At 41.8% G+C, this 23,926-nt stretch overlaps 1 protein-coding gene across 1 annotated transcript; it reads left to right on the top strand.

The window, feature by feature from the left end:
• Positions 1-923: 923 nt before the first annotated feature.
• Positions 924-19,810, top strand: gpr176 (G protein-coupled receptor 176). The gene is made up of 4 exons (XM_015947688.3): positions 924-1,195; positions 1,332-1,603; positions 13,680-13,932; positions 16,364-19,810. Exons 2-4 carry the CDS (start codon positions 1,396-1,398, stop codon positions 17,571-17,573), a joined length of 1,671 nt encoding a protein of 556 aa, XP_015803174.3. The 5' UTR covers positions 924-1,195; positions 1,332-1,395; the 3' UTR covers positions 17,574-19,810.
• Positions 19,811-23,926: the final 4,116 nt, after the last annotated feature.

Below are 23,926 nucleotides of genomic sequence, written 5' to 3'. Positions count from 1 at the left end.
ATTTCACTTTGGTCCTTAAAGGGGAATAGGGAGAAGCTCAAAGCTTTTCCTTGCCCTATCCCATGTGAAAAGTGTGTTACAGTAATCTAGACGGCAGGAGGTAAAAGCATGGATAACTCTCTCCAAGTTCATGTTTTGACACCAACCTTTGCAGTTTTGGAGGTATTTGTCAAGTGATAAAAACTGTTTGGAACCAGCGTTTTTGAGTTTTCAGAGGCGATATGTGACTACTGCAGATGTATTGAGAAAAAAATAGATCGAACTTGGTCTGTGATTGCCTTAAATGAAAAATCTTTGATATGGAGTGGTTTTGAGACAGCACTGTAATCGTCTCCGATTTGATCTCTGTTTCTCCAAACTGAGGTTGTTGATGGAGATTACCGCAGTTAAATGCTCAGAACCCCTCTGCAAAAAACAAACTGGGATTTATATAACACCATAAGTAAATAAAAATATCTGAGCTATCTCTTTAAGTAAACTATTTTGGTAAAGAGAGGTATGTCCACCCCCTTTTGGTATTTTTACCAAACTAAAGAGGAATGTGACGAGTTCCTGTTAGAGAACAGAGGGATGAAAACAACAGCATCGATCTAGAAATCAACAGCATCGGTCTGAAGTGGGATCCTGATGGGGACTCAAACCTAGAATATTACTTTAATCATAATTTAGTGTTTAAAAGTATTTAAGATGATGTGAGAGGTTTTTATTAAAAATGTAATGAGTTATTGTCTGATTCTGCCTCATTTGTATATTCAGCATCAAAAGATTGTGTTTAATCTATCGTTCATGAGGTTCTGAGGAGTTTCTTGGTGCTAGAAGGAGGAGCTCTCAATCCTCATGCTTGCAGCACATGCATGGAGATATTACACACACACACACACACACACACACACACACACACACACACACACACACACACACACACACACACACACACACACACACACACACACACACACACACTGGATTTGAGTAGCAGCTCTGCAGCCGCCGATTTTCCTGTACAGAGAAGATGGTGATGTGTTTTTGGGGTGCAAGCGTCCTTCCTGGAATGGACATTCACGAACCAGTGTGGTTTTGGGAATGCTGGATCTGAGGGAGCTCCATCCATCCAGCCATTGCTCGTGTGACGTGATTTCCATGCATGCACACGGGGGAATCACAGCTTCCTTTGCTGAATGAACAGGATCCTCTCGTAATTATCTAACATTTTCTGACAAAAAGAAGACCACGTTAGTGGCAGCAGCGCGGATCTCCGTGCTGCATCTTTTTCACATCCTGCCGTATGTTGATTTCCTGCTCTTTGTGTTTATTTTATTCTCTACGATCAGAGAATCGGGTCAGGAATCCTGGCTGCCCAAGCTCTCTTCAAATCGTCGGGGATCTTGGTGAATCATGGACGTCTGGAGCCCGGCGGTCAATTTCACAGCAGCGCACCTCTGGCTGGACATCCAGAACGCGTCGAGCCCGGAGACCCGGTGGGACAGCAGTCCGCCCGCCGAGGGGACCGGGCTGGACGAGCAGCAGCGCCTCGTCCGGGAGCAAGCCTACCGGGACTTCACCACCACGGTCCAGGTTTTCATCCTCATAGGGTCGCTGCTCGGTAAGTCACAGGGCTGCGGCTCCCCCAAACATCTCCATTGGGTGCACGTTTCTATTTCAGACTTAAGTTTTAGTACTCCAGCATATAGGGTGCAGTTTGCAAATTAATACAATTTAAAAATGTGCTCAAATTTAGTTTTAAATAATGCAAAAACCAAATATTTGCATTTAACCCTTTGATGCATGAATTAGGAAATCTTCAACCACCATGATTTTTTTTTATTATTTTCATTCATCTTTAGGTGTGAATGAAACAAATTTCAACAAATATTTTTTGTAACATTTAATAATTTACAAATAATTCGACAGTGTGCGTTCTGAACATGAAATATGTTGGCTTGACTTACTGAAGTCCAAATGAGGGGCTCAAATGCAATACAGTCTTCAACAGCTGTGCTTAATAGCAACAACAAAAAAATTGAGCATAGTGACCATTATGCATCAAAGCTTGATAATTAATTTCAGTATTTTAGTGTCAAATCTAAACATATGGTCTAAAGTTAAACCTAAATATTTAGAATGAAATGTAAACATCTGTACATCTAAAATCGGATCTGAATAAATAATTTTAAAACATAACATTCAAAATCAAATTAAATTATGTCATTAAACAATTATAACAATTAAAATTGGAATTTATAAATTAAAGCTAAATCTTACGCCCGTCTGGTGACATTGAGGGGGGAAAAAGTGTCTTGAGGCCACAAGTAATTTTTTTGGTAACACTTCCATTTACAGTCCCATAATTACTAAGTACTTACATGGTAATTACATAGTAAGTTAAAGTGTATTATTGTTTCTGAGTTCCTAAACAGTTATTACCATGTAACTGCAGGTTCAATTCTGGTTTTTATTTTTATTAATCATTCCCAGTAAATACTGCTTTACACAATAATTACACTTTATTACACAATAATACACTTTAACTTGTTATGTAATTGCGCTGTAAGTACTTAGTAATTAGGTGACTGTAAAAGGAAGGGTTACCATTTTTTTTCCTCAATGTCAGATGGGCTCCGTAAAACCTGAATGGACAGACAAAATGAGACAGTGAATGTCTCATTCACCTTTTTTGTCATGAATGAATGCCTTGAGTCATTTTCTGTAGAAAAAATGGTCTTGCGCTCCTGTTTCAAGGGTAAAAGTTTGCCAGAGAAGAAGGTCTGCAGAAATGACAGGAATATGAGTCTTACTCATCAATATTCATGAGATTCAAACATATTGCCTCTGATTGGCTAACAGCAACACAACTCTTCTGCCGCCTTTATTGTGGAGTTGCCATTGGTTAGCTTGTAGCCGTGACATGTTCTGCTCTTTACTGGCTGCAGAATCCATACAGCATTTCAAAGATGCAAGCCAAAGTGGGCGGGGCCATTAATGCAAATTTTCCCTGTAACATAGAAACGACTGGCTCTTCCTGACCTGATTGTTTTCCCATCTGTGGCTAATGCAGGCTATGGGGGTTGAAGAAACTTCAAAAAGAACAAGTATTACTCAGTTTCTCAGTGAACAAGTCTTTTAAAGTTCAAAAAGTTTAAGTTGATATGCAAGTTTAACTTGATAACAAACAGAAGTAGCCTACCAAATGAAGCATGGTTCCCCTCGCTAACATTTTAGAGTCCATTTTGATTGTGAAATTAAGGTAATTTAAAAATTCAGGGAGGATTCATGGATAGACAACACCTTCATCTTCATTCTTCTTTTATTCTTGAAGGCTATTTTTAAGATTTAGTTAAATAGTCGGATGTAACTTAAGATATTTAAATGTGTTTCTTAACAATAATGGCCTTATTTCAATTTATGTAATTTTACATTGTAAGTTGTGGTGGAAAAATGGAATAAAAAAATTCAAACCACCTTTTGTATTAGAAAGTAAACATGACAACAAAACAACCATTTTATTATTATTTTGTTTATTTTCTGGATTACTTTATAATTGGCACCCCATACCTTCAATAGCAATCCCTATGAGCTTCTGAATCTGGGTCATGTGGATCAAAGGGATTATTTACCCCAGCTTTAATTGGGACATGCATTGCTAAAAGAGCTAAAAGATCATTTCAGATTTAAAATAACAGCAACTTATGTAAGTTACTGTGTGTTATCCTCGCAATAAATCACCGTCATATTCAGGCAAAACAGCATTTACAGTCAGTAGAGTTTAAAACGCTCACAAGCGTTTCCTGTTTGCTTTTATTTTAAAATATGAGACTAATCAGCTATTGTTCAAACAAACACAGACACCTTCGATCTAAGACATGTCTCTGGTTCTATTAGCGTGTCCCTGTGATCCGTGACCCAGGACATGTTGATCCCACACATCTTGACACGAGGACCGGGAGTATTTATGGATTTAGATGTTTTGTAATTCTCAGTTTTATGTTATGGGGACTCATTAAGCATCCTAGCTCATTAACTTTGATCATTTTGAAGTGTTTCTGCGTAAGCATTACATATAATTATCCTGTTAAAAATTACTTCCTGAATGGCCTCAGTTCAGAGAAATAGCTTTTACTTCCTTCGGGATAATGAGTGCAGCTAACACCAAAGTGTGTTTTTAAACAACTCAGTTCTTAAATATTTCACATAACGTGACAATTTCTATCACAAAAATGTTTTTTTCTTATATAAAAGTCTACTGAGTTAAATTACATAAAGGTTATATATACAACTAGGCATTCAGCGATGCCTAATGTTATTTTTATATTTTAAAAACTTGCCATTTGCCTTTCAGCAGGCAATAGAAAAACAATCAGGTCTCATTAATCAACATGTTAAAAACTGTAATAGTTGTCTTTTCCCAACGACCTTTAATTTCAAGGTTTAAAATTAAATGCCATGCTTTTAATTAAAGATCCAACAGCAAAAGAGAATGTGATTTCAGAGATGTATAAATATATTTATACTTTTATATCCTCATAAAACCTTTATTTCTCATAATATATCTGCAATAAATAAACAAAACCTTCCGAATTCATCAGGCAGGAACTGAACACGGTGGTTTTATATGGATCTAATAAATTGTGAAGAACTGTTTGTGCTGATCTCGTTCTTTGTGCATTTAATATTCATCCGTGGGTTTCCATGTAGCAGCTTCTGGATTCCCAGAATGCTTTAGAGGGTGTTTATTTTTATTCATCCCAAGGTTTAGAAACAAAAATAAGCAGAATCTATCCATCCTAACACATCATAGCCATCTCACCATGGAGGCGTCCAGGAGGCGTCCTAACCAGATGACCGAGCCACCTCAATTGGCTCCTCTCGATGTGGAGGAGCAGCGGGTCTACTCCGAGCTCTTCTCAGATGACCAAGCTTCTCACCCTATCTCTAAGGGAGAGCCCAGCCACCCTTCGGAAAAAAACTCATTTCGGCCGCTTGTATCCGTGATCTTGTAGTTTCGGTCACTACCCAAGGCTCGTGACCATAGGTGAGGGTAGGAACGTAGATCGACCGGTAAATCGAGAGCTTTGCATTCCGGCCCAGCTCTCCCGTCACCACGACAGACCGGTACAACGTCTGCATCTCTGCAGATGCAGCACCAATCTGCCTATCGATCTCACGATCTATCATCCCCTCACTTGTGAACAAGACCCAAAGATACTTAAGCTCCTCCACTTGGGGCAGGACCTCATCCCTGACCCGGAGAAGGCATTCTACCCTTTTCCGACTCAAGACCATGGTCTCAGATTTAGAGGAGCTGATTCTCATCCCAGCTGCTTCACACTCGGCTGCGAACCGCTCCAGTGAGAGCTGCAGATCACACTCTGATGCAGCCAACAGGACCACATCATCCACCAAAAGAAGAGACCTGATCATTAGACCACCAAAACACAAAAGTTATGAACAGGATCGCTGCAATAATAAATGTCAACAGACTGGCCTCAGTAAGATACTAAAACCTGCTTTAAAATCCTCTTTAACTTCTGATGTAACTAAAACCAGCTGAAGCTGTTCGTGTGCTGTTTTACTTTTAGAAACAAAGGAATTAAGGTGATCTTATGCAACTGTTCATGACTCCCATTCCTTTTTTTAACGATGGCGTTGCCTCAAACCAGCTGCGTGTTTTTGTGTCAACTGGACCGTAGCTCATGTAGATGTGTTTTTTTAAACACTCCACAGAAAGCATCCAGCACGTCGCCGAGCCCAGGCCTTTCCCAAACAACAGTGGAGGATGAGTGTGTTTTCAGCACAGGATGTTACAGGCACATTTGTGACAAGCAATGCACCGCTCATTTCAGGCAGGATGATTACGTTTCTGCCTGTCGATGTGATGGAGTGGATGTCAAAGCTGGGGGTGTGTGAGCCTGATCTGAGCTGTCTATTCATTTACACAAGGCTGTCTTCCTGCTTCGCCGGCAGAAACAGCAGGAGAATTCTCCAGGGACCAACAGGGCCACAAGGTCAACCCAGTCAGAGCTTATTAAGGGCCTAACAGGGGTGGACTGGCCTATCTGGCATTCTGGCACTGTCCCGGTGGGCCGCTTAGCCAAGTGGGCTGCTTGCCCAGCTTGGGCCGACACCACTCCACAGTTGGCGCATTAGCTACATGGTAACCTGAAGCTAACAGAGTTTTTCCAGGCATTTTTAACAAGAAAAACGACGCGGTAGAGCGATGACGTAGGAGTTGTTTTACTGCGTTAGCATGTAGCTAATGTCCCGCTGATCTCCACCCGTGGAGAATGAGCTGATCTGGAAGGCCAGGGCTCCCGGTCACAGCGGTCTGGTCCTGCTTGTACAACCCCAGTCCATATTAGATCTCACAATTGGCCTAGAGACGAGTCCGTTGGCTGCAACACCCCCACCCCTCTCCCAATGGGGAGGGCCGACGATTCGTAAAAATGCCAGGGCCGAATTTTGGTCCCAGTCCACCCCTGGGGCCTAATAAGTATAAATGATATCTACTGATTAGTCGTAATTTGGCAAAATCTTGGACATTTATTTATTGTTCCCAGTAGTCAGAAAATCAACAAATATCCTGTTTTCCACAGCAATCTCACATCCTAATTTGTGCATCTCATCGTGTGTCCTGATCACCGTTCATAAAATACGTCCATCATGGGAAATAAAGTAATTATACCACCACCGGGATGCAGCAAAAAGCTGCTAAATGTGTTGATAATGACTCACCTCATTTATTCTTAATTGCATGTGTTAATATCTTTAGACATCTGCTTCTCACCGCTGAGAAAACACAGCAAACCTAATGCGCTGTAGTTATTTATTTATTGTTATTCTCTGTAGCGTAGCTGCTGTTTGGTGAGTTGAGAGATCAATTGTTTTAGTGTTTGTTCTGCCCCCCCCCGCCGTCTGCTGTCTGGTTGCCAAGGTGTTTGTGAAGCATCAGGAGAGCATTTTTCAGGCTTAGAAGACAGGAAGTTCAGTTGTTGTCTGGATGAAGACACACGTGTGTAATTTTTGTCACGTTTGGCGAGCACTCATGAGAAAGCTACAGCTGTTTGGTGCACATGGGCTGTTCTTGACGAGGCAGCGGAACGGAACGGACCCACCGTCCCACTCAGCATTTATACTTCTGTTTACGAACTTGCTTTGGGATTTCAGACATTTCAAAACAGAACGAACAAATGAAGAGGAAATACCAACAGGGGTTTCATAACAACAAAGAAGTAAATAGTAGGGTTGACTTGTTGAGCGGTCTTTAAGAAGTTATCACTTGTTACTACCGTGGATATCTACGTCATATTATAGTTTTTTTTATGCCATAAAAATGATTTGTATTGGGAAAATACTTTTCTGAGACTTTTTTTTTTGTAAAGAACATGTTTTCTTGTGAGAGCACACGCGATATTTCGGCTGTGCCGGATGGACATTATAATAATGCAAAGGAGGGGCGCGTTGATTGTTGGAGGGAAGCGTGCCATCTTCACCTGATATTGCCCCAAATTCATAAAGCATTGTGGCTTAAAATGGTTAGCACAGACACTGAGACTAGTGGGGAGAGTTTCGGGAACAGCGCCGTTAAAAATTAAATGAATTCACTGGTCCCTGGTAGCTTGGTCCGGTTTTGGTAAAACAAATACGTTTATGTGTGATTTTGGCAGTGAACAACTGAGCAGCTCACATGTGAAACTGGCTTTGACATTTTCCGTTCTCCCGATTTCAGCAATGGCGGTGCTCCACTAATGAAAATCTAAAATATCGTTCCCCCTGTTTGAAAATAAGCACGTTCTTGGTATCAAATTGTGTCTTTAAAATTCACGGACATCGTATGTGAAATCCGTTGCAAAACACACGCAGGCGTTTTTAGCCCCCATTGACTTACTTTCATTTTTTCGTTCTCCCGGGGACCCATGATGCCGAAGTAGATGGGTGTCTCCTCCCTTTCCGGTTGGCTCATGGGTCCCTGGAAGAACGAAAAAATGGATGCAAGTCAACGGGGCTAAAAACGCTATTTTCTAATCCGCTTAGCCTTACGGTCTGGAGCACACATATGTTGTACTGAAATTTAAATGAAAAGTAATGATGGGTGTTTCGACCACGCCTGTCACGTACTTTGAGATTTATCAGCTTGTAAAAATTTGTAATTAGCACAACTACAAATTTGACATTAGCACATTGCATATATGACGTCACTACATAATCTCTTCTCCTCTAGCGTAGCTGCTACTTACCAAATGGCCAGATTTATGTTTTTTTTCCCTCCTAAAAGAAGGATTTTAAGTTTGCTAAACTTACAGCCATTTTCCCTCTGCTTTCTCTGTGTCTGGTTTGATGATGTCACTTTCGTGATGCATATTTGTAGTCCTGGACTTATTTTCACACAAAACCTAAAATAACATTTCCCTCGTTCGAAAATAAGCGCCTTCTTGATATCAAAATGCATTTATAAAATTCACGGACATCATATGTGAAATCCATGGCACATAACAAGCGGAATTAGAAAACAGCGTTTTTAGCCCGTTGACTTGCATTCATTTTGTCGTGGTCCGGAAGTAGATGTGCGTGACTTAGGCTCCCTATAGTGGCGTTGCTCTGGCGCTGTCCATATATGGTACTGTACATCTTGCCTTTGTCACAACATCTAGGCCAGGACTCAAGATCTCGTTTTGGAGTGTGCGTGCTTGTGGGTTGCACGTGAGCTGGTTGAAGAAGCCAAGAGTAAAAAAAAACTATCTTATGTTAAGTATCGGCTTCCAGTGGAAAAAAACCCTTAGGAAGCCATTATATATGTTTCATTTTTGCAGAATGTGAGAGCGGGGGTGGGAAATTGATCGCTCGCGGTTCCGCTGAATGTGTGTGTGTGTAGTGGGGGGACCATATTGGGGAAGCAGCCTATGTTGAGCGAGCGGCCCACCAGGACGATACCAGAAGGCCAGATGTGTCAGTGCACCCCTGGTAGGATCCACATTTATTCCAGTCCAGATCTTGGATCTGTGAAACAAGGTGTACCTTTTCTGAGACAAAACTTGTATTCCGCATTTTTTTTTTCTTCTTTATAGTGGGAAAACAGTAGCCTGGTAAACCATCCTATAGTTGAATTTATATTCTGGCCACGAACCATAGAGAGAGCTCAGCTGTGGGTTGTCTTTCAAACTGTCTTCTCATGCTGTTGGACAACAAACATCGTGACATACTCACTGCTACAGATGTCAGTCAACGGGGCAGTCCACCTTACGCTGTCAAAGAAGACACAAATCAACACATTCTCACATCCGTAGCGGCTAAAACTGACGAAGGATGACCAAGTGTTGTTTCCGACGCGTCGGAAACAAACGCCCCAATGCGTCAGGAGGCGACGTGATGCGCCAGAGCGTCATTTTCCGATGCCCGTGGTTAAACGGAGATTTTAGCAAATTGTGACCTTTACCCTCTTGCTATTTAATCTTCCCCTCACCCCCATCTTAACCTTAACCCACTTGTGCGTGCAAGTTATGCACCCAATTGCGCAAATACATAATTTTTCTAAATAAAGGACTAAAGTACCTCCATCTAAGTCTAAAGTTGATGCCAAAGCCGTTTCAAATGAGTCAACACCATCTAAGTTGTTCAGCTCTGTTGCATCATCCCACCCACCAAACTGATACAGCGCTGTGATTGGCCAGACACAAAACTGCTAAAAATGCAAAAATATGTTTTTAGTATAATCTTATAATGGGGTTAGGGTCATTTTGGTCTAATCCTGGAATAATAATGATAAACAGCAACTGCACTCACTGGGGTGACGGTAGCACAGGAGTTAAGTGCTCGCCCCATAATCGGAAGTTTGCAGGTTCGAGCCCCACTCAGTTTTTCACAGTCATTGTGTCCTTGGGCAAGACCCTTAACCCCCCTTGCCTGCTGGTGGTGGTCGGAGGGACCGGTGGTGCCAGTGCTCGGCAGCCTCGCCTCCGTCAGTGCGTCCCAGGGCAGCTGTGGCTACATTGTAGCGCATCCCCACCAGGGTGTGAATGGGTGAATGACTGATTGTGTTGTAAAGCACCTTGGGGGGTTCCAGAACTCTAGAAGGCGCTATATCAAATACAGGCCATTTACCACTCAGACTGTTTTTCCGCTTTTCGTGTTAACGCAGAAGTAAAACGCAGACATTTGTGGTTTACTCTCCATTTCCTTTAGTTCTACTTTGTTTTAAGGACTTAATTGAATTCAATTCAAAGATACTTTATTAATCCCAGAGGGAAATTAGAGTCACACCTACACCACAGCTAAGTGGCAGACATTATTTCATAAAAGTACCAGTTTTGTTTTTTCTGTTTCTGTTTTTTTTTTCATTCATTCTGCTAAATTAGAGCTCCTGTTCCTGTGCATCGGTCCGTAACACTGTGTGCTCCTGAAATATGGAAGCATGCAGTGTTCTCCTTAAAACAGCTTGTTTTGGCTACATCTGAAACTTTTTAGGTCAAGTTTCAGAAGTGGCCTTTGAACTGAATAAATAGAGTCTGAACAGCCGATGATGTCTTCCTCTAGTTGAGTGATTCACAGAGGCTGGAGCTAAATAGCCCTAGAATTATTTTTAGTTTTTTTTCTCTTTCAGAGGAAATATAATATAAATTCTTGATAATTACTGTCGGAGAGCCTGGCATCACACGCCGCCCTGTGGGCTTTCATCAGTGCGTGCACCACAGGAGGTGTCAAACTCACCTTTTAAAACCTAATTAAGAGTCACCGACCTCCAAACCTTCTTGTAACTTGACACAAGTTGCACTTAATCAAGTCTCCTAAACAGATCTGACGGACGAATTCAACCTGCTGAGGGATTCACAGAGCTGTGCTTCAGTAAATAATACAATTGTGATGCTAATCATGTCGCACAAAGAATCAAATAATTCATGTGTGAGATGGTTTCAGGATTTCATCCCCAATTTCTTATTTTATTCTAAATGAAGTGTGGATTAATGCATTTCTCGAGTAGAAGTATGGGGCACGATACATTTACGACACACTTTAAAAAGAAGCTAAAGACTGTTATTTGATATTGCTTTTGTATAAACTTTGTGTTTCTTCATTTGTTTTTAATGATTTTTGTTTAAAAAAACCCTTTTTTTTGTTTTGTTAACTCTCCCTGGGCTGCCACTTTACCGTGGTGGAGGGGTTTGAGTGTCTAGGAGCTAAGTTGTCTGAGGCTTTCTGCCTCTGGTAGGGTCACCCATGGCAAACAGGTCCTAGGTGAGGGATCAGACAAAGAGCAGCCCGAAGACCTCTTATGATGAATTATATAAATGGAAATCGTGTTCCCTCGCCCGGACATGGGTCAACGGATTGGTGCTACATCTGCAGTGATGCGGGCGTTGTACCGGTCTGTCGTGGTGAAGAGAGACTTGAGTCAGAAGGAGAAGCTCTCGATTTACCGGTCGATCTACGTTCCTACCCTCACCTATGGTCACGAGCTTTGGGTAGTGACCGAAAGAATGAGATCGCGGATACAAGCAGCCAAAATGAGTTTTCTCCGAAGAGTGGCTGGGATAGAGATCTTAGAGATAGGGTGAGAAGCAGAAGGTCATTCGGGAGGGGCTCGGAGTAGAGCCGCTGCTCCTCCACATCGAGAGGAGCCAGTTGAGGTGGTTCAGGCATCTGGTCAGGATGCCTCCTGGATGTCTCCCTGGTAAGGTTTTCTGGGCACGTAAAACTGGGAGGAGACCTAAAGGTAGACCCAGGACACTGTTGAGGGACTATGTCTCTCACCTGGCCAGGGAACACCTTGGGATTCCCCCGGAGGAGCTGGCCCATGTGGCTGGGGAGAGGGAAGTCTGGGCCTCTCGCCTTAGGCTACTGCCCCCGTGACCCGACTCCGGATAAGCGGATGAAAATGGATGGATGGATGATTTTTGTTAATTGATTCAGATATCTTTTGTTTTATTATCTTCATTCGTTTCAATCAATCAGATTTTATTTATAAAGCACTTTTCAAGCAAAGTGTTTTACAAAATGACCCCAAATTCCCATAACAATTTAAACACATTAACAGACGTATGCACACACGCACACACACACACACACACACACACACACACACACACACACACACACACACACACACACACACACACACACACACGCGCGTCAGTAAAAAATTATATTCGGCTGAGTCCAGATGAGCCAAGTAAGTTAAGGCAAGGAAACGCCATCAGAGGAGCCGTCTGCCCCGGAAGCATCAGGTCTTCCACAGTAAGTCAGGGCGCTCAGAGGTGGTGGAGCATAGACCCCCACCTCTACTTAAACACTACCTGTAGAGCGCGCAGGAAGCAACAGTCGACCACCGCCCCCGGGGCAGAGGGCCCCTACAGAGAAAACACTGGATTAAAATGAGTAAAAATGTGAAAATAAAAGAGCTAATATAAATGTAAAAAGTGAGAAAATAAATAATAAATAAAATCATATAGACAGTAATATGAAATAATGAAACAGTGCTAAAATATAATCATGTGGTTGAATGAATCATGATTGATTTATTGATTGATTCAATCATTCATTCATTTGTTTTGTTTCTGCTTTTAATTATCTTTATTAATTTGTATTTTATTTTTGTTTGTGATGATCTTTATTCCTTTGTTTTATTTTTTGTCATTATTGATCTTCAATTATTTAGATAATCTTTGTTTTTAATGATGCTTATTAATCTATTTTATGATTTGCTTGGTTTTTAAAGATCTCTATTTATTTGCTTTATTGTTTTTCGTTTGTATTAATCTAATTCATTTGTTTTTAATTATCTTTATTTGTTTATTTTAATGATCTTTGTTCATCTGTGTTAGTATTTTTGTTACTATTGATCTTTATTCATTTGTTCTTAATGATCTTTATACATTTATTTTATAATTTTTGCTTTTAATGATCTTTACTCATTTGTTTTAATTATATTTCTTTTTGTTTGTTTGTTTTGTTTTTCATTTTGAAGGGATTTCCTTGTGAATCCTTTATGGGGTATTTTTTTTTCCAGTGGTAAATTTTACTTATTACTTACCAAATTGGAATAATTGCCTGTTACATTTACCTGCATTGCTTTACAATTTGGACCCCATATCGATAGAATATTCCTTAGTATATCACAGTAAAAGGATTTTTAAAACGAGACACCTGAATGAGAACTGCACCATCATATGTAATGAATGAATCAATGAAGTAACATTAGTAAACTAATCTCACAACATGCTAATCTGTAAAAACATGTAATCCAGCAGTCAAATATTCACTTTTTTGCATTTTGAATCCATCCAGAGTCCATAAAACCTTCAGTGTTTCTAATTTTTCTTCATCATGTAAAAAAATCAGAAACTCTAGAGTGGTTGTTGTTTTTCCCGCAGTGGCCTCAGACTCAGCTGGACTGGTAACTGCGTGTAACTGATGGTATGACACAGCCTGGAGCAGGAATAATACTGGTGTAAATAAAACATGGGCTGCAGCGTAAATCCACACTTGCTTGACAAACGTTCTGCAAATACACCGAGAAGGCTTCTCGAGCTAAACATCCTCTTGTTTACCTTTGTTTCTGCACTTTGACAAAGGTTTACATGAGTATTTATGACAGGAGTGTTTTGCCTTTTTTCCTGGAGAGCTACCAAACCATGTTAGACTGAGCTAATCAAGTCCAACCATATTTTGAAGCTGTTCTTTGCTCTTCACAGGGAATGCAACGGTGCTGTGGTGCACCTGCTGCACGAGCGTCTTTAAATCTGTGACCAATCGGTTCATCAAGAACTTGGCGTGCTCAGGTATTTGCGCCGGTCTGCTGTGTGTCCCCTTCGACGTGGCCCTCGGGGCCAGCCCCCGCTGCTGCCTGTGGCTCCACACGCTTCTGCTCTGCAAGGCCATCAAGTTCCTGCATAAACTTTTCTGCTCCGTCACCATGCTCAGCTTCAGCGCCGTCGCACTGGACAGGTTTGGGCATCAAAATGAATGTTTTTCAAACAAGAATGAACTAAAAGAGCCATTTCCCCCACTTTGACTCAGAACCACTGAAATTTAATGGTGTGATTAAAAAAAGGCAGCATCATGGATGCTGTGTTCTAATGGGACAGAGGGGGGCGTTCCATTTCTGTGGCGACTCTGGTTTGGTTGTGCACATCCAGGTCTAAAATCATAAGAAAATATTTATGTTGTAAAACAAAAATGAGTCTCTTTCAGTTTCCATCTACACCCTGCAGTGAGGATAAAAGGAAGAGGAAGGTTGTGATCGATTAAGCCTGTGTCCCAGGCTTCCCTGTGGCTCAGAGTTGCAGCAGGGCTCATAAATGCTGCCCACATAAAATCCCTCTTGCAAACACACACACACACACACACACACACACACACACACACACACACACACACACACACACACACACACACGCACACGCACGCACACACACACACACACTTTAAAAGTGAGATAGTGTACTCTCTGGCCCCCTCTCTCTGCCTTTAAACCAAAAACGCTTTCTAGATTTATTAAATCTAAAATAGTTCAGATTTTCTCACAAATGATTTCCTCCAACTTATGTTTAAAATGTCACATCAGATTGATAAAAGTTGCTATTGAATTTGGAGTAAAAAATAATATTTATTTGTACTTTAATCATTTGACCAAACGTGTGCAACACATAAAAAGTGTTACAAAATCAAAATGAAACAAAGAAAAGAAGTATTATTTTTTATTGCTGTAACTTTGGTACATTAGCCACTATGGTTTTCTTACATTTTTTAGGCCTTACTTACCTGCACGTGATCTCAAGGAAATCAAAGAGAAGTAACTTGTCAGCGTCAAATTAAAGGGGACATATTCTGCAAAACTCACCTTTTGCCTCCTTTTGTGCTGCCATGTGTGTCTCTACTGCCTTTATAAATGCTTCAAACGTGAATAAAACTGTCCATCTATTTCCTGTCAGTGTTTGGATTTAGGAATTATGTGCATAAAACAAGCTGTTTAAAAAAGTTCCTTATTGTGACATCACATTAAGGAAAATTTGCCTTGAACCCCCCCTCGCCTGTCGACACTGGAGGAGCAGCGTCTCACTCTGATCCTCTATTCTATATCTGAGCTTCTCAACTCATAGCAGCCAATCAGGGGAAGGGTGGGTATTGCCAGCAACAGCTTGTTTTCCTTAAAGTGACAGAGCCCTGAAAAGGCTCGTTCTGGAAGGTACTGAAAATGTCAAAAACAAAACTGCTGAAATCAGTTTATGTGAGAGTGATTTAGTGCAAATAAGTCAACGAACATGTTTTGTATCGACCATTGAACTGTTATAACTTATTAAAAAGTCATAAAATGCCCCCTTTAAAACGTCCCCACTTCATGGCACAGCCACTGCTGTGCTTCACAGTGAAAGTCTGATTGAGGTTAGCTCTGAATTCAAAGATTTCCTTTATGGTAAGTTCAGATTTATTCAAATCTGATGAGTCTTCTTTAAAAAATAATGTTTTTGTTTTTGACATTTCTGGGATTGTACCGTCATTGACAAAAAAAATTTCAGGTTCAGGTTTCCAAGAATAGCCACACGACACACAAAGAAACCCGGACTTACATTACACAGGGTTGTTGGGCTGAAGGGAATTTTAAACATTACTGCAAGCACACTTTTATTAAATTTAGTGTAAATTTACATGAATTATACAGAAATCAATGAACTCTGCCTTGAGATTTACTGCTTTAAAGACTGCATTGAAGCCATAGCATCCAAACTCAGCAACAACTTTCAAATGATTAATTATTTATTCTTTCAGAGGGTAATCAAAGCTACAGATGCTAACTCCGACACAGTTTCAGCCTTTAACACAAACAGCAGCATAGCTAAGATATACCAACAATAGCCTCTTTATGTGACTTTTTCTTTAGCTAATTCAGGAAAATGAATAACAATCATTTATGAATTCCTTTCTAATGATGTCATGAGATATATGGAGTAAATATATCTAAAGAAATAAGTAAAAATCACATTTTTCTATGGTTACAGGATGAAACACCTCACAGATTATATTAAATGCTAAACTAAAATGCAGCAGAGTGCACCGGGAAGCCCTTTGCAGCTACTGTAATGAGATTATTAATGTTCTACCTGTTCTGTTCTTCTGGGAAACGTACTTAAAGCTTCAGTTTTTGGGCCTAATTAGCTTTATTATAAATGTTAGACACGTGTTTTCAGCTCAACCCCTGGTTCTGATATTTGGGAACTTTTTAAAATTCCCCTCTGTTTGTCTGTAATTCCGCATGGATCCTCTTAAGAGACACGATTAGAGGCTTTATCAGCATGAATCAAGCTAATTATTTTCTCTCTCTTTCTCTTAATCAGCTTAGCAAATCTTAAAATTCACAGACGTTGTCTTTTTTCTGCAGATACTACTCCGCTCTGTACCCACTCGAGAGGAAAATCTCAGATTCCAGATCTCGAGACCTGGTCATCTACATCTGGGTCCATGCCGTGGTGGCCAGCCTCCCCGTGTTTGCCGTCACCAACGTTACAGATGTCTACGTCGCCTCCTCCTGCTCTGATGACCCGGCTCGCTCTGTGGGTCACATGGTGTACGTGTTGATCTACAACATCACCACGGTGATCCTCCCCCTGGTGCTGGTTTTCCTTTTCATGCTCCTGATCCGCAGAGCGCTCAGCGCCAGCCAGAAGAAGAAGGTGATCATCGCGGCGCTGCGGACTCCACAGAGCAGCATCTCCATCCCGTACGTATCACAGAGAGAAGCTGAGCTGCATGCCACTCTGCTAGCCGCGGTGCTGGCTTTCTCGGCGTGCAGTGCCCCCTATGGAGCGCTGGTGGTTTATCGCACCATTCTGGCGGACGCTGAAGAGCTGCCAGTACCGCTGTATCTCACCGCCCTCTGGCTCCCCAAAGTGTCCCTGTTGACCAACCCCGTCCTGTTTCTGACCGTGAACCGCTCAGCACGACACTGCTGTCTGGACCTGCTGTCCAGACTTCACAGACGTTACAGCCGCCGTAATGCGGTCAGCACCGGGGGTCTGGCGTCTTTAGGTGCTGATGGGATTATTGGGGAGCCGATGGGACTTGAGACAGCTGGCCGGTCCGGGAGCCAGCTCCTAGAGATGTTTAACATTGGCCAGCAGCAGATCTTCAGACCATCTGAGGAAGAGGAGGACAACGAGGCCCTGTCTCAAGTGTCTGGACATGTATCTGGGCACAAAGAGGACCAGAAAGATGGCTTGAGATTAGGAAGCTTCAGAGGGGAAACAAATACAACAAAGGACCCTGGAGGAGGGTGTATCATCACTAAGGAGATCCCCCCTTCAGTTCCAGCTCCTCGGGCGTCTCCTGCTCACACGTGCGCTTACGCCTCCTCATCTCAGGTGGCACCGGCTACGCCTACAGAGGCTGAGGACTCCACACAGTTTGGATTTGGACCCTTTGAGCTGCCGCCTCAGTGGTTACCCGAAACCAGAAACAGCAAAAAGCGGTTGCTGCCTCCTCTGGGGAACACGCCAGAGGAGCTGATCCAGACCAAACTCCCCAGACACAGGCCCGAACGTCGGATCAGCAGGAACAACAAGGTCAGCACCATTCCCATCGTGGGTCCATGAACTCCTCCGCCGGCCTTTGGTCCGGAGAACTGGACACATCTTTAATGGTTCACTTGAAAATTTAGACTTTTTTTTCCACATTTGCAACTATAGAAATTTATATTTCTACTTGATGAAGGGTGGGTCATTCATCCGAGGAGCTGCAGTCTACAGACTGGATGAAAATCTAGTTTAAATCAAATATTCATAATGTTTTGGAAAACAAGACTGTTGAACTTTACCAGATCGTTAAAGAGCAAGTCACCCCCTACCAGAGTATTACTCCACTCCCACCTCCTGTTTGAAAAATGCAACAAATGCTGTTGCCTAGCAGACCGAGAGGGCAGAGCCGCTAACAAACACACACACACACACACACACACACACACACACACACACACACACACACACACACACACACACACACACACACACACACACACACACACACACACACACACACACACACACACACAGGCTTACAACAACATTGTGACATCATGATGTACCAGCTAACGTTCTAGGGTACCTCTTAGCCAATAGCGATGGCAGATTTAAATTCATCTGCAGTGCAGAGTTTTTACCTGACAACAGCACAACACTGACAGTTTTAGGCAGAAAATTAAAATTTTAACTAAAATGAACTAAAGTGCAAAACTATTGACTACACGTGTCTGCAGCACGATTAGACACTCATTTATATAGTTCATCAGAAAAAAGTTGATTTGAGGGTGACTTGCTCTTTAACTCATTCGCTGCCAGCGTTTCTCACCGTTTTTACTGTTTTTTTAAGAGTGACACAAAGTTGCGCGCTAGGATGATGTCGACGCCAAAACAACCAAAACAAAGCGGAGACTCACCTCTTACATGAGGAAGATTCAGCATGTTTCGAGCTTTATCCGTTCTTTCATGATCCGTTGTTGAACAGTGATCGGCAGAAGCTTTTCCGGTTCGCGCCTCACTTTTTTGACAGCAGCTGCCCAAAACGATCTCCTAACACATGGATGTTCTGCTTCCTGATCACGTGACGTGTGACGTATGCGGATGAAGATCGGCTTTAGAGCTGAGATGTTTGTTCTCACGGTGCGGGGGCTCGTCCGACGCCCACACTGTAAAAAATGCAACTGATGACTTTAGTCATCATTGGCAGTGAATGAGTTAACTGGTCCAGTAGTTCTACATTATTATTATTGTTTTTCTGTTTAATAAACCCCCTCAACCGTGGCGTCAGCATTAAGAAAAAGAAGAAACTTCGGTGGATAAAAAAATGTATGCAAAGACTCAGACGTCCAATAGGAAAATCTGTGATTACCTTTTAAATGTAAACATCTCTGCTGCAGTTCTTTCAGTTCTGGAGCAACTTTCTCTATAATATTAACAATGTTCTGTTGGTCCTCCCATTCATTTCCTTTCTAAGTTTTGGACATTTTTCACAGCTCTTTTAAAGCTTTTGATAGTTATTGTTTACCTTTGAAACAGAAAGGTGTTTCATGTGATCTGTTGCAGGTGTAGATAATGCTAACGTGTCTTTCTTTCTGGATCTCAAGTGCACGTTTTAAAGAAGAAAAGCAGAAGAGCATTTAAAAAATGACAGAAATCACCGGAATGTGAAGGTTAGATCCGTTTTATCGACTTCTCTCTGGTTTCCTAAAGAAACGGCTGTAAAAAGAGAGCAGAGATACTGTAGAAATGAGTCAGTCTGGGTTTTTGTGATGAATAATTCAAACGGCAACGCTTCAGCTTCAACCTTTGTAAACAGAAGGCTCAGCTGCACCTCAAATATTTGTCAACTCTTCTGAAGAATACCCACGATGCCCTGTTCTGCCTACAATGAGCCTGAATCTGTTCTCCAGCCTACTCCTGCTCTCATCAGGAAAAATTGTGCAGTCACGCCTGACTTCAGACAATATCGACAGCTTCTCAAAGTACTAGTGAGAGAGAGAAAGGGTGTGTTCTGATGTGTTTATTGTGGTGAATGATGTAGTGCTGCAGTTACAGCTGCACACGGCAGTTGTTGAGTCCAGAAAGCAGTTTTGCTAAACATAAAACCAAAGGTTCATTGATTCCTCCGAGGATTACTCCGACCTCGGACTCGTATCTGCCACACGACTGGAGTCATGGCTTATTTAAACACAACAGCATTTACAACCAATGCCATAAAGAGGATGCACATGGAGATATTGATGGTAGAGGAAGACAGTTGCAATAAAGAAAACCATGTAATGACATTTATCTGCAAAATGTAGATTTTTTGTTCATATTTCTTGCTTGTCCTCTTTTTTAAATGAGAATTTCATGAGTGGCCATCAAATCTGATTAAGCTGAAAAATCCAGCATTTGTTATCCGTGGCGCCGCATGCTGACAGGAAGGGTAGGCAATTGCTTGGAGCCCTCGGGCCATAAGGGGGTCCCAGAGGGGTGACAAACTAACTACCACAAAAGCAGTGAGACAGTGAAACTCTGTCATATGACAGCTTTGTTGGTCATCTCACATCCTGACAGGGCCCCCTCCTCCTTCCTGACTGCTCTGCTGCACATGCCCCTGTCTGTAACCCCCCCCCCCCCCCCACACACACACACACACACACACAATTGTATTTAAATGCATGTAAAAGATCTTGTTATGAAGACAAAATGTCAGAGGACAACGTTGCAGTTTATTTTGAGAGCAGACTGTCCCTTTGCAAAGGGGCTTTGTGCATTTGACAGAGGTGCAAAACCCTGATTTGCATCTGCAAATGACATACAATCGCTTTGTGATTCTGGGCCAGAATGCCTGGTTTCTCAGCTCAAAGCACATTCTCTCTCTAATTTAAAATAAAGACAAAATAAAACAATTTTTGTTACTTCTGAGCAGCTGAAATACCAAACTTAGCTCAAAACAACAGATTAAGTTTTTGTAAAACTTCAAAAGTTTGTGTCCTTTACCACTTTAAACCTAGTTTATCCAAAGATGATGCAATATGGTGACAATCATTTCTCTGACAGAACTTATTTTCTGAATGTGAAGCTGGGTTGAAATTGTGTTTGTGCTCATATTTTCTAAATACAGTCACGTTCAGGAAATTTGTTCTTCTGGGGACCCGTGGTGTGGAAGGGCAGCCTAAGTCGCCCTATAGGAAGCCTAAGTCTCCTCTCTTTCTGGTTGGCTCATGGGTCCCCAGAAGAACGAAAACATTAATGCAAGTCAACGGGGCTAAAAACGCTATTTTCTAACCCACTTAGCCTTACGCCCTGGATCGCACATATGTTGTACTGCATTTTAAATTAAAAGTAATGATGGGGGTTTCGACGACACCAGTCACGTACTATGAGATTTGTCGGCTTGTAAAAGTTCGTAATTAGCATGACTACACATTAGACATCAGCATGTCGCACATATGTGACGCAAGCACATAATCTCCTCTCCCCTAGCATAGCTGCTACTAACCAAATGACCAGATTTATGGCGGGTTTTTTTCCTCCTGAAGGAAGGATTTCAAGTTCGCTGAACTTACAGCCATTTTCCCTCAGTTTTTCTCCATGTCCGGTTCGATGACGTCACTTTCGTGAAGTGCATTTGTAGTCCTGGACTTATTTTCACACAAAACCTAAAATAGCATTTCTCCGCATTCAGAAATAAGCACGTTCTTCAAATCAAATCAAAGATACTTTATTAATCCCAGGGGGAAATTAGAGTTTCAGTACACACAGTTCAGAGATCAGACATACATGGGCAAGACACATGACAAGAATTGGTGACTGTGGTTGCGCTACCTTAATAGAGATAAGAGGGTAACATGAGGATTGGTTCAGGAGGAGGGAAAAAAGGCACTTCAGAGCTACCCTCCACCGGGACGGCAGCTTTGCTCTGCAAAAAAACCCCACCTCAAACAGATATGCAACAGACTTCAGACAACACAACATAAGTGTCCACCAGGTGGGGAGGTGGGTTGGGACTATCCCCACTTCAGTTCCTGCAGCCACGATAAGCAGCGCATGTCACCTCAGTGTGGATAGGGGGAGGAGCATTGAGGGTTGGAGGTTGCAGTGATCCTGGAACGTTTCAGCGGCCTTCCCGCAGTCCCGCCCAGGCTGGGATAGGTTACAGAGTTGAGTTGCCATAGCAACAGTACATTCCACATATCTTCTGAGGGGGGAGTTTTTGTTTTAGCCTAGCAGGCTCAAGGACGCTAGATTCCAATTAGAAATTGTTTTGGGGCCAGACAGAGATAATTTCCTCTCTGTCTTACAGCTTGTTGGTCCTCAACCTCTCAAAATACCAATAATGGTCATTAAACTATCCCAATCCGTGCTGGTTTGTCCACTCTATCCTTGATGGCATCCATCTTTGTGCCAATGAATGAATCTCGGCCAAAGTTCCAAGCTTATGATTCATCTCGACAATTATGTGAGTCTGTGAATTCACAGCGCGGTGCAATCCATCTCTGAGCTTGGGGATCCGGCCAATATTCCTCGGCAGCTCGTTAATTTTCCGGTAAGCCAGGTAGCCTCCAAAGCCGATCAGCAGGAAACCCGACACCAACACCACGAATATCCACACATCTTCAGAGTCCTCCACAGACAGCTGGTCTGTAAAGGAGGGGCATCCGGGAGCCCCTTCTCCCGTTCTCATCGTTGAAAAAATTTTGTCAACCGCGTTGAGTGACCAACTGACGAGATCCATTTTAGTGAATTTCAGTTTCCAGAAAAAATGCAAATGCAGCCGTGCACCCAGCACACACAGACAGACAAAGGCCTTGAGGATAAGATATGGAGGAGAGGAGAAGAAAAGCGTTTGCACCCCCCAAGAGCTGGAAGAAGAAGCCATCAAGAACAAGCCATCAAAAATCCATGGCACAAAACAAGCGGAATTATTGCATTGACTTGCATTAATTTTTTTTCGTTCGTCCGGGGACCCGTGGTCTGGAAGTAGATAGGCATGACTTTGGCTCCCTTTACCTGAGGGGAGGGGTAAGTGATCCGTTGTTACGTCGATATGTGTTCCCGCCTCGAGATCTGTTTCTTTTGCACCCAGCTGTGAGTTTGAAGCATCCACTCGCAAAAAATGTGTGTCCTAACTCTTACCCTAACCATAACCCCGAAACAAACATAAAAATTGTGCTGCACATAATATTTTCATAAATTATATTTATGCAAAACATAAATGTTTGGTGACAGGGTGGTCATGGTTAGGGTGAGGTTTATTTTTTATGACTGGGTCGTTTCCACTTGCAGCTGGGTGCAAAAGAAACAGATCTCGATGGGGGAACACATATCCATGTAAAACCATCAACGTGTTTGCATTCAAAACCTAGCCATCATTTATATGAGACTTTTAAAATTCTTCTTTTTTTTAAATTTTTTGTTCTTGTGAAGCACCTCGTGAGTTTTATCTTGAGAGGAGCTATACCAAATATTGTTTATTTTCTTTCTTTCTTTCTTTCTTTCTTTCTTTCTTTCTTTCTTTGCTCTGTAGATTTGCTAAGGCAGCTTTATTGCTAGTCTTTTGCTCAAGACACCATCAAAGTACAAAATACTCTTTTTCAAACAGCTTTTTCTTTCTGATTTGCTTAGAGAAGCAACAGCTTTGAACTCGTTTTTAAGGCTGCTGACTCTGTGGCTGCTCATGAACGCTTGATGTCCAAACACTGAAATGATTGACGACAGGAGAATTTGGGCATTTCATTGTTTTGTACCAGAAAACAAAAATACAAGTAAAAATAAGGATAATAAAATGGTCTAAAGATTGGCTGTAGCATAGAGTGCAGGAAAGGCAGCGGACTGTGTGAGAGAAGTTTAATCCTCTTTGTTGGGAATGAAAGAAACGCACGAGGCAAGAAAATCACCGGAACAAAGTCGGTGTTTGTTTTCAGCTTTGGTTTATTAGAATCCAAGCAGAAATGGACGCATGCGCTTTTATTCATGTTGTCAGTATTTGTCCCACAGGGAAATTCTGGTAGTTGTCGGACTAAATCACCAGATCGGGTGATTTATCGAGAATTAAAAACACAAAATGAGATGAAAATCAAAGCACCTCCTCAGCTTCTTAAACTGCATATTTTTGTTTTTTGTCTCTTATTGAGATTTTGTTCAAACACCCATTTTCTCCAGGCTGGTTGAGCTTGTGGAATCGTGGCACTGGCTCCTAAAAAGGATTTAACGCTGGAGTATTATGCAAATTTCAATTACTATAAGCTGCCTCTCGTTCCAGTGCTGCACAGCAACAATGTAGTTTTTATTGTCCTGCAGAATTAATTATAAAATACACGTAATAACATCCAAAATGCACAAGGACGCAATAAGAAATGTCTGTTTGGGCAATAATAAAGTTGATAATGTTTATATTTTAGCAAAAAAAAATCCCATTAATTAAAGGGAATACTAAAAAAACA

Source organism: Nothobranchius furzeri, chromosome 2 (assembly GCF_043380555.1).
Source record: "Nothobranchius furzeri strain GRZ-AD chromosome 2, NfurGRZ-RIMD1, whole genome shotgun sequence".
Classification (NCBI taxonomy): Eukaryota; Metazoa; Chordata; class Actinopteri; order Cyprinodontiformes; family Nothobranchiidae; genus Nothobranchius; species Nothobranchius furzeri.
Note: the sequence above shows the minus strand (reverse complement) of the source record. Positions and strands in the feature narration are given on the sequence as shown.

Bases quoted from the DNA above. Each gene is read 5' to 3' on its own strand.
- gpr176 (XM_015947688.3), top strand. From the start codon at position 1,396: ATGGACGTCTGGAGCCCGGCGGTCAATTTCACAGCAGCGCACCTCTGG. The intron at 1,604-13,679 runs GTAAGTCACAGG...TGCTCTTCACAG, and splicing joins CCTCATAGGGTCGCTGCTCG to GGAATGCAACGGTGCTGTGG. The intron at 13,933-16,363 runs GTTTGGGCATCA...TTTTTTCTGCAG, and splicing joins AGCGCCGTCGCACTGGACAG to ATACTACTCCGCTCTGTACC.